General features: G+C 37.5%; 1 protein-coding gene across 1 annotated transcript in view; it reads right to left on the bottom strand.

Moving 5' to 3' along the window:
• LOC106142341 (uncharacterized) overlaps window positions 1-16,330 on the bottom strand; it is a 21,402-nt gene extending 5,072 nt beyond the window's left edge. The window contains 14 exon segments of the mRNA XM_060946872.1: window positions 927-1,129; window positions 2,592-2,729; window positions 3,198-3,358; window positions 3,699-3,895; window positions 10,395-10,558; window positions 10,915-11,083; window positions 11,448-11,548; window positions 12,124-12,345; window positions 12,865-13,093; window positions 13,457-13,659; window positions 14,025-14,162; window positions 14,419-14,582; window positions 14,917-15,116; window positions 16,230-16,330. Coding sequence (XP_060802855.1) covers window positions 927-1,129; window positions 2,592-2,729; window positions 3,198-3,358; window positions 3,699-3,895; window positions 10,395-10,558; window positions 10,915-11,083; window positions 11,448-11,548; window positions 12,124-12,345; window positions 12,865-13,093; window positions 13,457-13,659; window positions 14,025-14,162; window positions 14,419-14,582; window positions 14,917-15,116 — 2,289 coding nt within the window. The 5' untranslated portion in view covers window positions 16,230-16,330.

Genomic DNA, 16,330 nt, shown 5'->3' with positions numbered 1-16,330 from the left:
AGACGTGATTATATGGATGGATGAGTGAAAAGAATTAGCTTCGCAAGTATTACAAAAATTGGTTTCCTCGAGACAAAAGACATAAGAAATAACTCTGTGTTTAATAGTCATGATGTTATTATCATCAATGATAATAATAAGTTTAATGATTTTAATCACTCGGGTGATATAAACATCTGTTACCTACAAGTACTTTAATATGATAGCAAATGATAATTAATTACTGTTTAGAATAACACCTGTGATTAAGATAAAAAGATAACGTGCTACAACACCTGTGTGAGTAAGAATTGTGATGGAAGCGGTTGATAATACACACAACTCTTATTGCACCACAATAAATAACAGCAGATTCACATTTATTTAAAAACATTGCTGCAAAAATCGACCTTATCTCTAAACACACATAGAATCAATAATATGAAGCAAATTTTTATTTCTGTCTGTGTGTCTGTATGTATGATCACGGTTATCTCCGAAAGTACTGAACCGATTTTCTTAAAAAAATTTAACCAATTGCTTTGTTTTAACTCAGAATAACATTTAAATTTTCATCAAAATCGGTTAACTAAAAAACAGTTATCGTCATTTGAATGAACTCAAGGCATGAGTTTGCCTGCAAATAAGTTTATGCGGAAAAAAATCGAATTTAACGCGGACGAAGTGGCGGGCAACAGCTGGTATATATAACAGTCTTTACAAGATTGATAGGCCACATTCAGCTTCATGGCATAATGATGGAATTGAGATTCAAATAGTGTCAGGTTGCTAACTTATCATCTAAAATAGAATGCCAAGTTTATCAGCCTATCCTTTGATTGACTCTTACAATTTTCACTAAAAATTACTCCACTTCCACACCAGTATGGAAGCCATCATGTAATATTAGTATCTAAATTAAGTTTTAAAAGGTCTATTTCACTCACAGACATTAGTTTAGGACACGTGCTGAACCCGAAGAATTTGAGAAGCTGTTTGAATTTGAACGTAGAAGCTTCTTTGCCCTTCTCGTAGAACTCGTTGTTCTGGTCGGCGTGAGAGTTGACCTTGAGGCCGAAGGCACAGGAGGCGATGACGTCATTGGCATACCGAGTAGTCAAGTCTTTGCCTTCGATGTCCACGTAGCCAACTGTAAAATGCAAATGAAGATCAATAATCTCACGAGTCAAAAGAACAATAATTTAATCGCGCTAAAACTTCGATCAATTATACTTGATTGAAGCGCTAAAAGCTATCGCTGTTTCACTTTTTATTATGACGTGCAACGGGACAGAGATAGGTTTTTGCGCGATCACGACGTCACACGTGTTATGCTACGGGAGCTGACATGGTTTAACAACGAAGTGATGACAGCCGCTTTGAGAAGATAGTTTACAAATTGCTTCTTTTTTATATTTCAAAGCTTGTCAGTTCTTCCTGGCAAAAGGTCAGGTCAAGAGTACCCGAAACCGCCGAGGTTGCATGAAGAGATTTAATAATGTGGATGAAGCTAAAGAAGTATGCAGAGTTCGTAGAGAATAGAAAGATGTAGTCTTTGCATCCGTCTCCAGGTGATATGTAGAGGCAAGATATGTATGAAGTTCTTTAATGTGTTGAAGCATTTAGAATCATTTTCGTAATAAAATAAAAATAAATTTTATTTTTCTTCTGACTCAGAAAGTCTTCTTTTTTAATTATCCAGGTGGTATACATAACTGACTTAAAGTACAAATGTAAAAGTATGACTACATAACGAATTTACTTTCCAATTTCATCATTGTATTATGATGATATAAATATTATTATCATTTCGTTATCACAGAAGCGAATCTATACATGACAATGCTTTGCCCGATAAGTAAACCTCAATTGATTGTTCTTCAAAAACAAGTTATCCTGATAAGTAGTAACTAAAAATAATTCATATCTTTCAAATTATGAGTATGTTAATGAATAACAGTCTGGAGAATCGATGAATTCCAGAATTCCATTTGGTTAAATATGCCTTCAAGTTAAACTTTTTCAATAAGTATATTACAAAGTGCCAAAAAATAATCTAAACAATAAAAGAGTCATCTTCAAAAATATGTGGTTTCTTGGACTTTAGAATAGAACCACTCCATATCTTTCCCATGGATGTCGTAAAAGGCGACTAGAGGATAGGCATATTTTGGGTTTCTTCTGATACTACACTAGCAATCCTGTCACAATTCGAATCTCAATTCCATCATGAAGCCATACAGCTGAACGTGGCCTTGCAGCCTTTTCGAGACTGATTGCTCTGTCTACCCCTAAAAAGGAATATAGACGTGATATGTATGCAGAAATCTAAATGTACAGTTAATCAATCGAATCTAGGCACATACTACTAAACGTGGTCACAATTTGGTGCCGTAGACTGGAGATGTATAAATAGTTGCCTATGTTATAGTATTGCTTATGTCAAAGGATATATACACTACGCCCTATTCATTATACGTTTTCAACATTTTTGACTGAACACGGAAGCTAATTTCTCATGACGATGTGCCTACCAGCCTTACATTTGTTTCTGCAGAAACAAGAACCTTAATTCAGAACTTATTTAGGTATTAAAACCAAGTGGAACTTACCTCGAGATTGCTTTATCTGCTCCTTAAGACACATGACCATCTGGTCTCCCACCTCCACCATGAATGGCAGCATATGTCGTATCTTCGAGCTGGTGAACGCTGGGCTCAAGGTCGACCTCATGTCCTTCCATTCTTGTCCTATAAAATTTTAACATTTTCTTTACAAGTTATTAGATGACACTGAGTTTTAAGTATTAATTAAGTAAGAAAACATTGAGACTCTTCGGATAGCCAAGACCATAATTCATGATAAGTTTGGATAAAGAAAAGTCATTCTTCTTGAAAATCAGTTTTAAAATGTTAAAGATAAAGTCCAGAAATTGTCATGGATTCTAAAGGCGACTAAGAGAAAGGCTTATAAACTTGGGTTTCTTCTTACAGGCGATGGTCTAGCAACTTGTTACAATTTAATACATACTTAATTTCATCATTGAACCATACAACAGAACATGGCCTTTCAATCTTTTCAAGACTATTGTCTCTGTCTACCCCGAAACAGATATATGTATTTATGAAGTATATACCTTCACCCTTTTGCTGTGTATGATACAATTATTGATATGAATGCAAATGCCTATCGTGCAAGTTATGAAAATGATACCGAACCTTTTAGTGATAGCAGATTTCTGCCGAAGAATTGGTCGGCGCCGTCGAAGATTTCTTGGTGGTCCAGGAAGTACTCAAAGTCCTTCACCGTTATCTTCTTCACCAGCTCCACGTCTCTGATCATCACAATTGGCTTCACCAACTGGTACATTCCCACAAATCTGTGGTAGGATAAGAGTTGCTTGAGAAATAGTGCCGTTTACTCTATGATAGACAACCACATTGAAGCTGATCTTGCTTAAAACCAGGTAGATTGAGATAAGTCTCTAAAATTATAATTTGAAAAAAAATCTTCATAAATTCTTAAGATAAATAAAAATATCCCGTATATATTAATTTATACTCGAAGTTAGTCTCGAACTTACTTCGAGGCTAACTCATTTTGTGTAATTTGTCCCGTATATAGTTATATATATCCTTTTTCATTTATATATCAAACTGAAAGTGGTCGTCCATCCCGTATGGGTTAAAGAAGTGATGAAATGAACCTATAAAATTTACCTTTCGTTGGGGAAGTCATAGACCCTCTCGAAATTCCGTGTAAAGTGTTCTAATCGGGTCATGACTCTGAACATGTCCCCGAAGAAAGGCATGGGTTTGAGGTGCTTGACCCCATATTTGCTGAATCTGGAGTAAGCCTGCCGTAAATACAGCGTCAGAGCAGCGATGACCACCAGAGTCCAAATGATGAATATCATCTGAAAAAAAAAAAACCTTTATTAAGGTTTTAAGTGTGTAACTTTATTAGTTCTACATTCATTCATGTTTTTTTTTAATTTAGACAATGTGGACTAATCCACGATTTAGATTTAAGAGATCTTTATTTGTAAATTGACGTCCGATGAAAATGCTGCAGTGTTGTTTGTTCCGCCGCTTCTTCTACACATGCGCTTTGGAAGCGGTAGTAGTTATAATTAGATTTAAGTGATGTGACGTCAATAAGTGATACCTTGTATACAATTTTGAAAATAAATCTATTCTATTCTATTCTAACTTAAAACGAAAGAAAGAAAAAGAAGCTATCGCCGTCCCGTTTCACGTCATAATAAAAAGCGCAACAGCGATAGTTTTACGCGCGATGAAAACGGCGTCGCGCGTGCCATACTATGAAATCTAGGTAAAAGTTAAAATATTAGTCTAGTCTAAATTTGGCAGGAAAATGCTTGAGAGCGCGCTACATGTACCCGCGAATAGCGGCAAGCAAGATAGCAGGAGACATTTTGTTTTTCGATTTTAACATTTGTTGTGCTTGAAATAAGGTCACTTTTCTTTCGGTTTGTATCTGTTTTAGGATGCGCTATTCTGCGCCTTCGAATATTGTCGATAGGCGACTGTACTGAATAAGGTGGTAAAATACTTAATAAGACATTTTATTTGTTTTGTGTAACAAAAACCTACTACCTACAGTCGATTTATCATAGTATGTTATTAATGAAATGAAATGAGAGTGAACGCGGGGAACATGGTGAATGGAGCTTTGCATGCCTTTATGAGCAGTCAGAAACTATCCAAAAAGGCTCGACTGGCTGTGCACAGGGGCGTGTTGGTCCCGACATTAATGTATGGGAGTGAAAGTTGGGTATGGCAAAAGAAGCATGAAAGCAGAATAAATGCAGTGGAAATGAGAGCGTTAAGGAGTATGATGGGTGTGAAATTGAGTGACAGGATAAGGAACAGCGTGATAAGGGAATGTTGTGATGTGAAAGAAGATGTAGTTACAGGAATAGAAAAGGGTATGTTAAGATGGTTCGGTCATGTGGAGAGGATGAATGAAAGCAGGTTGACTAAGCAGATATACAAGGAGAGTGTGGAGGGAAAGGTCGGAGTGGGAAGACCTAGACGAACGTATCTTGATCAAATTAAGGACGTCCTGGTAAAGGGTCAGGTCAAAAGTACCCGAAACCGCCGAGCTTGTATGAAGAGAGTTATGAATGTGGACGAAGCGAAAGAAGTATGCAGAGATCGTGGCAAGTGGAAAGAGGTAGTCTCTGCCTACCCCTCCGGGAAAGAGGCGTGATTTTATGTATGTATGTATGTATGTTATTAATCAAGCTGCAGTGTAGTTTGTTCCGCGGCTTCTTCTACACATGCGCTTTGGAAGCGGCAGTAGTTATAATTAGATTTAAGTGATGTGACGTCAATAAGTGATATCCTTGTATACAATTTTGAAAATAAATCTATTCTATTCTATTCTAAGATCGCTACAAAGCTCATCGCAAACCACAACACAACTTTTGACTAGGCACCGTCAATAATACATACCTCCATATAATCACGTCTATATCCCTTGCGGGGTAGACAGAGCCAACAGTCTTGAAATGACTGATAGGCCACGTTCAGCTGTTTGGCTTTATGATGGAATTGAGATTCAAATAGTGACAGGTTGCAAGCCCATCGCCTAAAAGAAGAATCCCAAGTAATTATATAAGCCTATCCCTTAGTCGCCTTTTACGGCATCCATGGGAACTCTCCTATTCTTTTTTTTTATTGGTGCCGGGAACCACACGGTACCGTCAATAATAAGGGCCGTGCCGTGCTGGGCCCACGACCCACCGCTAGCCGTAAGCGTTGCAAGGCACATTTGTCAACCGAAATGTGTACAGTCAATAGCACATCAACCTACCCAAAACTCACTTCGCCTCTATTACCGATTCACAGAGTTCCCTGAAGAGCAACTTGATATGCTGCTTAATGTAAAAGAAGTCTTAATGCCTTAGAGTGCCGTGTAGCTCCCGGCACCAATAAAGAAAAAAAAGGGGACAAGTGCGAGTTGAACTCGCGTGAAGAGGGTTCCGTATGATGTTACCTATCATGTTTTTATAAATCTGACCCAAATTTGTTTGTGGTAACTAAAAAAAATGTAAGTTGGTACGCACAATATTGAGTGATTTCCCATGTTATTTTAATATCATGGACTTCTTATAGGTTTTCCTATAATCTTTCTTTTTTCGTCTATTCTCTTGAATAACTTGGAAACTATTAATTTTAAAATTACAAAAAAATACATTTAAGATCTTCTCAACAAGACCTTTCATTTGATATGCCACACGATGCAGTTTTCAGAATTTTTTTTGTAATTTTCCCCCTCCCCCCCAAAAATGACCCCCCATATACAGATTTCATCTGCTCACGTCACACCTCTGTGTTTGAGTCACAGGAATTGATATGTGTACCAAATTTCAACTTAATCGGTCTCAAAAGATTCGGTTAAACGGTTCCGTTTTTGTATTCAGACGTACGGAACCCTAAAAAAGAATAGGACCACTCCATCTTGTTCCCATGGATGTCGTAAATGGCGACTAGGGATATGCTTATAAATCTGGGATTCTACTTTTAGGCGATGGCCTAGCAACCTGTCACTATTTGAATCTCAATTCCATCTTAAAGCCAAACAGCTGAGCGTGGCCTATCAGTCTTTTCAACACGCTCTGTCTAACCCGCAAGGGATATAGACGTGACTATATATATGTATGGTATGTATACCTTAGAGTCAGTCACGTGCTTGCACATCAGAAATTGCGTGCTAAAGTAATCTTATATTGTCCTGCGGTCAGGTGATAATAATTTATAATGTTACAGGTGATAATTATTTATACTTGTTTTGCGGCACAGAATATTGTAGTGTGCTTGTGGTTATATTATCCGTTCTTAACGATTTTCCGTGCTCTGTGCATACGATATATATACCTTCATCATAATATATAATCACGTCTATGTCCCCTGCGGAGTAGACAGAGCCAACAGTCATAAGTAGACTGAAAGGCCACGCTCAGCTGCCTGGCTTAATGATAGAATTGTGATTCAAATAGTGACAGGTTGCTAGCCCATGGCCTTAAAAATAGGATCGCAATTTTATAAGCCTATGCCTTAGTCGCCTTTTACGACATCCACGGCAAAGAGATGTAGTGGTCCTATTCTTTTTTGTATTGGTGCTGGGAACCACACGGCACACATACCTTTAAAATGATAATAAATAAATTGATATGAATGTTTGTTTTTTACCGTGTTAGGTACGTGCCGTGTGGTTTATCTCGTTCCCATGGATGTCGTAAAAGGCGACTAAGGGATATGCTTATAAACTTGGGATTCTTCTTTTAGGCGATGGGCTAGCAACCTGTCACTATTTGAATCTCAATTCTATCATCGAGCCAAAAAGCTGAACTTGGCCTGTCAGTCTTTTCAAGACTGTTGGCTCAGTCCACCCCGCAAGGACGATATAGACGTGACTATATATATGTATTTATGTGTTTATCGCATAGAGAGACCCAAAGTTAGTTCGATTCACGATGGCACCTACTTTGACAGGCTGGGAAGACAAAACAGTATCTTTAAACTGAGAGGGACCTGAATGAAACCTTAAAAAGAGTAAGACTATAAAAGATTAAGGACGCAATGAAATTGTTAAATTATGAAAAAGTACCAACACTATGACGTACCTATATCAATAACAAAAATATGTTTATTTTTGATGACCCCTTCATTAGATAAATAATGATTTGACTAGTACATACCTACTATCAATGAAGATAACAATGTACCTATAGTAATTTACAAAAATACAAATGATATGTTTGTATGTCAGAGGCCACTTTAGACTGACGCTGAGGTTGTGGATGGTTGCGGAGGTTAATTGGGACTTATATTCAAAAGGTATATCCCTATAATATCCCTTGCGGGGTAGACAGAGCCAGCAGTCTTTAAAGACTGAAAGGCCACGTTCAGCTGTTAGGCTTAATAATAGAATTGAGATTCTAATAGTGACAGGTTGCTAGCCCATCGCCTAAAAGAAGAATCTTTAGTTTATAAACCAATCCCTTAGTTGCCCTTTTACAACATTCAACAGAAAGAAAGGGAATGGTCTAATTCTTTTTTATATTGGTGACGGGAACCACACGGCACAACAAATATCTTTAACAACATGTGATAAATATTTATTTGCGTATTTTATTTATTGAAAATAAATTTTATAAATTTATGTTTTCATCGATCGCATTTCATTTTTTAATACGAAAATGTCGATTTTTTTTTTTGAGAAAACTTTTTTAACTTGTTTCATTTAAAAACTTTCAAATATTTTCAATTATTACTTACTTATAGGGATAAGTCTGTTTTTTCTATACTAATTAATGTATTTATATATTTATATATACTTATATGTATATTCCAAAATTACTGTACCTTGTTATTCTTAACTGATCACTCAAACTTCGATAAATGTATAATAAATAAGTAGTAAAAAAATATTTTCTATCACACAACACGACTGCTCCTGCGCAGATATTTTATAAAATACACATTTATATTTTTCCTTCTGTTTTATATTGTGTATATATGTACATATGTGTATGTACAGATTGTAGATACGTATTTATAGGTGTCTTAATCTTTAATTAAACCAAAAATAGTTAATGATAACAGCTTGTCGTGTGGTTCCCGGCACCAATACAAAAAAGAATAGGACCACTCCATTTCTTTCCCATGGATGTCGTAAAAGGCGACTAAGGGATAGGCTTACATACTTGTGATTCTTTTTTTAGGCAATGGGCTAGCAACCTGTCTCTATTTGGATCTCAATTCCATCATTAAGCCGAGCAGCTCAATGTGTCCATTCAGTCTTTTCGGGACTATTGGCTCTGTCTACGCCGTAAGGGATATAGACGTGACTATATGTATGTATGTATGTATGCAACAACTTGGAATTGGAATGCGAATAAAAATTTATAGTTTGTTTAGTTGAGTCTCGGCGGCTGTTGGATAACCGTGTCTGAAATATTAATTTGAGTGACGGTGAATATTACAATTCAATAATTTACAACTCATCCCCGGAAGGCTTAGCCAATTTATACATACATACATTATAATCACGTTTATATCCCTTGCGGGGAAGACAGAGCCAACAGTCTTAAAGAGACTGATTTGCCACGTTCAGCTGTTTGGCTTAATTATTGATTATGAGATTCAAATAGCGGCAGGTTGCTAGCCCACCGCCTAAAAAAATCACAAGTTTATAAGCCTATCCCTTAGTCGCCTTTTACGACTACACTGGGAATGAAACAAAGTGGTCCTATTCTTTTTTTATTGGTGCCGGGAATCGCACGGCAATTAATGTTATCCTACTAATATTATACATGCGAAAGTTTGTGAGTATGTCAGGTTGTCAGTATGGATGTTTGTTTCTCTTTCACGCAAAAACTACTGAACCGATTACAATGAAATTTGTTATGTAGGTAGCTGAAGACCCAGAATAACATAAAGGCTTTTTACTTTTTATCCCGGAGTTCCCGCGGGATTGATAGGGTTTCCGTGCGGACGAAGTCGCGGGCGGCCTTTAGTCTTAAATAAAACAAAGGTACAAAGAAATAAGTGATAGTAGAAAAAATAAACGAAGTAAATAAAATAGATAGCTTACAGAAATAAGTAAAGGAATTTATTTATTCTTTATTGAAACAATTACAATTGTTTTGGACAGCATATCTAGCGGTCTACCATTGGGTTTAGCAGAGAACCATTCTCCACAGTAAGAAATACCTCAATACCAATATATATGTATATTGGGAAAAGTAAACTCATGTCGGTAGATACTAAGATACTTACATTTATAAAACTAAAGCTACAAAAACTACATATAAAAAAGAAAGAAAAAAAATTACAAACTAAAATTGAATTTTTCTACAAATTGTAGGTACAGTCCCTGCATAGTATCAACATGAGGGAGTGTGCCCAGAAGGCTGGCAGCATTGTCAATTTGAATGGCAATGCTGATTCTCTGAGCCAGGTAATTTCCAGCCCTCCGGTCACGAGATACCTCAATCAGTTATGGGCAGATTGACCCCATGGTCATTGATACATTTATACATTCATAAACTTAATTATGTTAGGTTATATTCCATTACAAAACTACATTACATTACATAAATTGCATTACTTAAAAAAACGCGCGAATCTGTTTTTATCGCGCGAAAATCTATTGGCTGTCCCATTTCACGTCGTGATATAAGTAGTTTTTCGCGCGATTAAATCACCACCGCTTATGTCATGCCACGGGGGTAGATCAATCCTAATTAATTATTCATTCCACTATTATAAACTTTACATTCATATAGTCACGTCTATATCCCTTGCGGGGTAGACAGAGCCAGGATCAGGTTCAACCGTTATTGCAATCCGTAAAACGAATATTTCATAAATTTAAATCTATTTTCGCATCTTTAGTCGCACCCACTGCCCCCCCTTTATGGTCAAGTTGACGGTCTTCGTGGAGAACACAGGTGGAATGCTGGTCTTCTCGCACGGAGACAGCTCGAAGTGCTGCAGCAGCTGGTACAGAATCACTTTCAACTCGCACAGGGCGAACCTTGAACCTGGAGACCAAATAATGTTATTAATACTACGTTCTGTGCCGTGTGGGTATCGGCACCAATAAAAAAAAAGAATAGAACCACTTCTTCTCTTTCTAATGGATGTCGTAAAAGGCGACTTAGGGATAGGCTTTTAAACTTGGGATTATCTAGCAACCTGTCACTATTTGAATCTCAATTCTATCATTAAGCTGAACAGCCTTAAAGAGGAATCCCAAGTATATAACCATATCTCTTAGACGCCTTTTACGGCATCCATGGGAACTAGATGGAGTGGTCCTATTCTTATTTTCTATTGGTGCCGGGAACCACACGGCACATGTGTTTTATAAATATGATTATACTCCTATAAAACTCACCAATACAATTCCTTGGTCCAGCCCCAAAAGGCATGTAGGCGAGAGGGTTGATATTGTGTTTATTTTCCTCCGAGAACCTCTCAGGGTCAAACTTCTGGGGGTTCGGATAATATTGGGAATCGCGGTGTATACACCATACCGGGATGAAAATACCTTCGCCTTTACGAATCTGAAGACAAATAAAAGCTTTTAAGAAGAGTAACCAACCACAAGATACGAGATCTGCTCTTAACCTAAATTCTTTTAAAACACTAATCAATACCGTGCCGTGCCGTGCCGTGTGGTTCCCGGCACCTATACAAAAAAGAATAGGACCACTCCATTTCTTCCCATGGATGTCGTAAAAGGCGACTAAGGGATAGGCTTACAAACTTGGGATTCTAATTTAGGCGATGGGCTAGCAACCTGTCACTATTTGAATCTCAATTCTATCATTAAGCCAAACAGCTGAATGTGGCCTATCAGTCTTTTCAAGAGTGTTGGCTCTGTCTACCCCGCAAAGGATATAAACGTGATGATATGTATGTACTTACTATGTAGTCTTGTTTCGCTTTGTCATTAGGCTTCCCCATGTTGTAATCTTTGACACACATTCTGTCTAGCGACGGCACTGGTGGCCAAAGTCTGATGATTTCTGGAAATGCCAATCAGATTTAGTTCGCAAAATTCTAACTACCTACTGAGAACTTAATTCTTTTCAAATTCAAATTCGACAATTTTATTTATTATTATGGGACACTTCATAATTGTCATATCTTTTGGTTTCACAACAATGGTTGACGTCAAATAAATTACCTACATACTTAAAACTAAGTACATATACTGCCGCTTCAAAAGCATCAGTGCAGAAGAAGCGGTAACGAACTGCGCTGCAGCATTTTCTTGAACAACTATAGTAAGCTTATGTTTATCTTTGAAGGTGCGCAGGCAAAGGCGACTAAGGGATAGGCTTACAAAATTGGGATACTTTTTTAGGTGATGGGCATAGCAACCTGTCACTATTTGATTCTCAATTCCATCATTAAGCCAAATAGCTGAACGTGGCCATTCGGTCTTTCCACACTGTTGGCTCTGTCTACCCCGCAAGGGATATAGACGTGACCATATGTATGTATGTATGTATATTGAGAAAAAAAGAAATATAGAAATAATATTTAAAGAAATTCCAACCCTATTCCCAAGCAAAGAAGGACAATTTTCAAAACGGACCTGACACAACCATATCCATATAAGTCATGTGCTGTATAGAGTTGTAGTCGAACTTGCCACCGTTCTTCACCTCGTTTTCTCTGATTTCCCTCAGCAACTTCTCCTGGACTTCAGGGTTCACAGCCAGCTCATGCAGACCCATGGACAATGCTGTTGAAACTGTTTCGAAGCCGGCGAGGAAGAATATCATAGCTTGAGCCAATAAATCGTCATCAGACCATTCTGAAACGGAATGATTTGAAAAAATTTTAATTTCTTAATCAAATACATGCATATCATCACGTCTTTTACATACATACATACATACATAAAGTCACGTCTATATCCCTTGCGGGGTAGACAGAGCCAACAGTCCCATAAAGATTGATAGGCCACATTTAACTGTTTGGCTTTAAGATAGATTTGAGATTCAAATAGTGACAGCCTCAAAGTAGAATCCCAAGTTTATAAACTTATTTATCTTGTAAGCCTATCCCTTAGTCGCCTTATACGCCATCCATGAGAAAGAGATTGACTGGTCCTATTCTTTTTTCTATTATTAAGTCAAACAGCTGAACGTGATCAATTTGTCATTTCAAAACCGTTGACTCTGTCTACCCCGCAATGGATATAGACATAGTTATATGTATGTGTGTATATGTAAAGCTCACTTGTGTCTCCTCTCTAGAGAGATGAGGTGAAACCAAGATTAGCTCCAGGAGAAAGTAGCATGTGCAAAATCTTGGAGGAAAGGTTAATTACCTTTGTGTATCTGTTTTTTGCCGACAAAAGACTCTTCAACTGTCGCGAAACCTGCATTCGTATCTGCCGTCTGATCATCATGCGTCAATGTTCCTTTCTTCGCTTCCATAAGAAGGTGGATCATGTCCGGTCTGACGATGCGTTTCTCTTTTCTGTCACGTATTGTGTTCATGACAATAGATTCAAAGAACTGCTTGGTGTTGGGAGAAGATACAGAGACTTTCAGTTTCTAAAGGACAATAAATATATTTTTGTTATTGTTGTAATTATTAAACCTATAGACTTCTTTTAATGAACACCTGATCCCAGGATAATCCATTTGACAGTGCTCATCGGTGACTGTCAAATGATCATTCCGGGTCTAAAAGTTACAGAATATTATAAGTAGTCTAAAAATTTACGTAGGTAATATATTGACACGCCAAGAAGAATTTTTTGAATATAGAGAAGAATTGAGACTCTGAAGCATGACTCTGATGATTAAGAATGCAACTACGACCACATGAAGTTAAGAAGAGAGATGGTTGGACATTTATATGCAGATTTTTACAAAGTGCCAGTTCAATTTGATGTAAAATTTGATCTAACATACCGCCATCAACTGAGGGCAGACGCTATAAGCGAAGATTTTCAAGATATGAATGATGTTGAAGGTGATGGCGTCCTTGCCCTTCCTGTAGAACTCGTTGTTCTTCTCAGCGTGAGAGTTGACCTTGAGGCCGAAGGCACAGGACGCGATGACGTCATTTGTACAACGAGTCGAAAGGTCTTTTCCATCAACGTCTGTATGACCAACTGCAATGAAAGGTTATAGAAGTATATTAAGGGTTCTGAGGAAAATAAACACGGCCATTTCATGTGTTCGAATATCTCTTGTGTAAACTATATGATGTTGTAGATTTTTAATTTAGCACTTTTTAATAGACCTCTATAAAGTAAATAATGCAACACGTAATTGAAATTGGAGATATTAATCTTTTCTTACTCTTTTCACTACTACTACACTTCATTCGAGCAAGTCTCATAACTTGTAATCCTAGTATTTTTCTTTACCAGATCAATCGATTCCGAAGTTTTGGAAATGTCTATTATAGCTAGACCCAAGCAAAGGCAAATTCAATCGCGTCCTTTTCAGCAGTTTTCAACGTTACTTTATTTACCTCCTGACTGTTGTATCTGATTCTTGAGGGTCATCACCATCTGGTCTCCAACCTCTACCATGAAAGGCAGCATGTGTTTCATCTTGGAGCTGGTGAAAGCAGGACTCAGCGTTGACCTCATGTCCTTCCATTCTTGACCTGTGTGAAATATATTTGTACACTAATGAAAAACAAATTAAGTTCTAAAATGCTCAATCAATAAGGAAGAAAAATTGAGGTAATAAATTGATCTCAATTTAATTACACTTAAACAGGTATATATGAACAAAACATTATTAACTTTTTTGGAGAGCCGAATGGCTTTTAATTTATATCCACAGAAATTAAAGAAGATATGTATATGTGGTCTAACCTAATCTGTCAGCAACATGGCTTAAAATTTAATTACCCTTACCTTTCAATGCCAGAAGATTTCTGCCAATGATTGGGTCTAAACTTCCATCGGCAAATATCCGGTGGTCAATAAAGTGCTCAAAATCTTTCACTGTTATCTTCTTTATCAATTCAAGATCATTGACTACAATTTTCGGCACAGTAAACTCGTATTTTCCAACGAATCTGTTATAAAATAAATGTATTCAATTCAGGCACGTCCTGGCGAAAATTCAGGTCAAGAATACTTTTAACCACGAGCTTGTATGAAGAGAGAAAATGAAGAGAGTTATGTGAATGAAGCGAGAGATGTATGCAGGGATCTCGTCAAATGTAGTGTCTGTCTAGAAAGCAAGATTTGTACGTAGATATGTAGAATCCATCAGAACCTCCAACTTTAAGTCACCTAATGTGACTTTTACGAAATCTATCAGAAAAATATGAAGTGAGCATTTTCTTAAGTGCCGTGAACCACAAATCAAGAATTTCTATACAATAAAATACTAATTAATGCTCGTACCTTTCATGAGGAAACGCTTTGTAAAGATTATCCATGTCTTGCGTCATATGTTCATAACGGAAGATGAACTTGACCATATTTCCGAAGAACGGGACGGGTTTGAAGTGCTTCACCTCATATTTGGTGAATCTGGAGTAAATCTGTCTGAAGTAGAGTGTCAGACCGGCTACGATCAGTAACGCCCAGATGATGAATATCATCTGAAAAGAATGGTCATGGTTTTAAATTGTTGATGGTCTATTGATCCAAGGTTAGGTTAGGTTAACGAGTTCCTCTCCCCTAACGGGTAGAATTGAAGGCCCCGCTGGCAGCTCCGTGGAGACTGGCCGAGCCGAAGCCGCCGTGGTAGCGACCGCCGCGCCAGGAATGCGAGTGAGGGTAGAACATGCTCCCAGTTCCAAAGCGGTATTCGATGGCACCGTGTAGTTTTCGTGGGTTCAAGCCCCATATAACCTTCCCGTAGCCGACTGGGTAGTCGAAGGTCTTTCCGCACGTTAAAAAAAAGGGTTAACGACTTCCCCCTATTTGATTTTAGTCCGGATAAAATTCCACACTAATCGATTTATCTATCGTCACAGTTTGTTTTTGATAATCTTACTTACCGGTACATAATTTAAGATCGTAGAATGTTACAAAAAATCATGAGTAAAAAATCAAATTATAAAAAGCAAAAGTTCTCGTAATTTGAAAACTCCAAAATTTTGAAGTGATTTCGTAAAGCTTCTTTTCATACAAATACAAATTCACCAACACGTCATTTCTTTTACAGTTATCGCACCATCCGTACATCCATCTCAATTTTGTCCAAAGGTTTTACTGGGAGTGAAATTGGGTATGGCAAAAGTGCTTCTTTTGGCAAAAGCAGAATAAATGCAGTGGAAATGAGAGAGTTAAGGAGTATGATGGATGTGAAATTGAGTGACCGGATAAGGAACAGCGTGATAAGGGAATGTTGTGATGTGAAAGAAGATGTAGTTACAGGAATAGAAAAGGGTATGTTAAGATGGTTTGGTCACGTGGAGAGGATGAATGAAAGCAGGTTGACTAAGCAGATATACAAGGAGAGTGTGGAGGGAAAGGTCGGAGTGGGAAGACCTAGACGAACGTATCTTGATCATATTAAGGACGTCCTGGTAAAGGGTCAGGTCAAGGGTACCCAAAACCGCCGAGCTTGCATAAAGAGAGTTATGAATGTGGATGAAGCGAAGGAAGTATGCAGAGATCGTGGCAAGTGGAAAGAGGTAGTCTCTGCCTACCCCTCCGGGAAAGAGGCGTGGTTTTATGTATGTATGTATATTCAACGATAAGTTTACCTTTTTTTATTTATATATTTTTTAAAGCAAAACAACAAAATGCGCGTATCAACTCACGCGCAGTTGCTTGGGGACTAAATATACTGTGTTATCATATCAAT

Source organism: Amyelois transitella, chromosome 12, assembly GCF_032362555.1.
Source record: "Amyelois transitella isolate CPQ chromosome 12, ilAmyTran1.1, whole genome shotgun sequence".
Classification (NCBI taxonomy): domain Eukaryota; kingdom Metazoa; phylum Arthropoda; class Insecta; order Lepidoptera; family Pyralidae; genus Amyelois; species Amyelois transitella.
The sequence above is the reverse complement of the archived record's forward strand: the minus strand, read 5'-3'. Positions and strand labels throughout refer to the sequence as shown.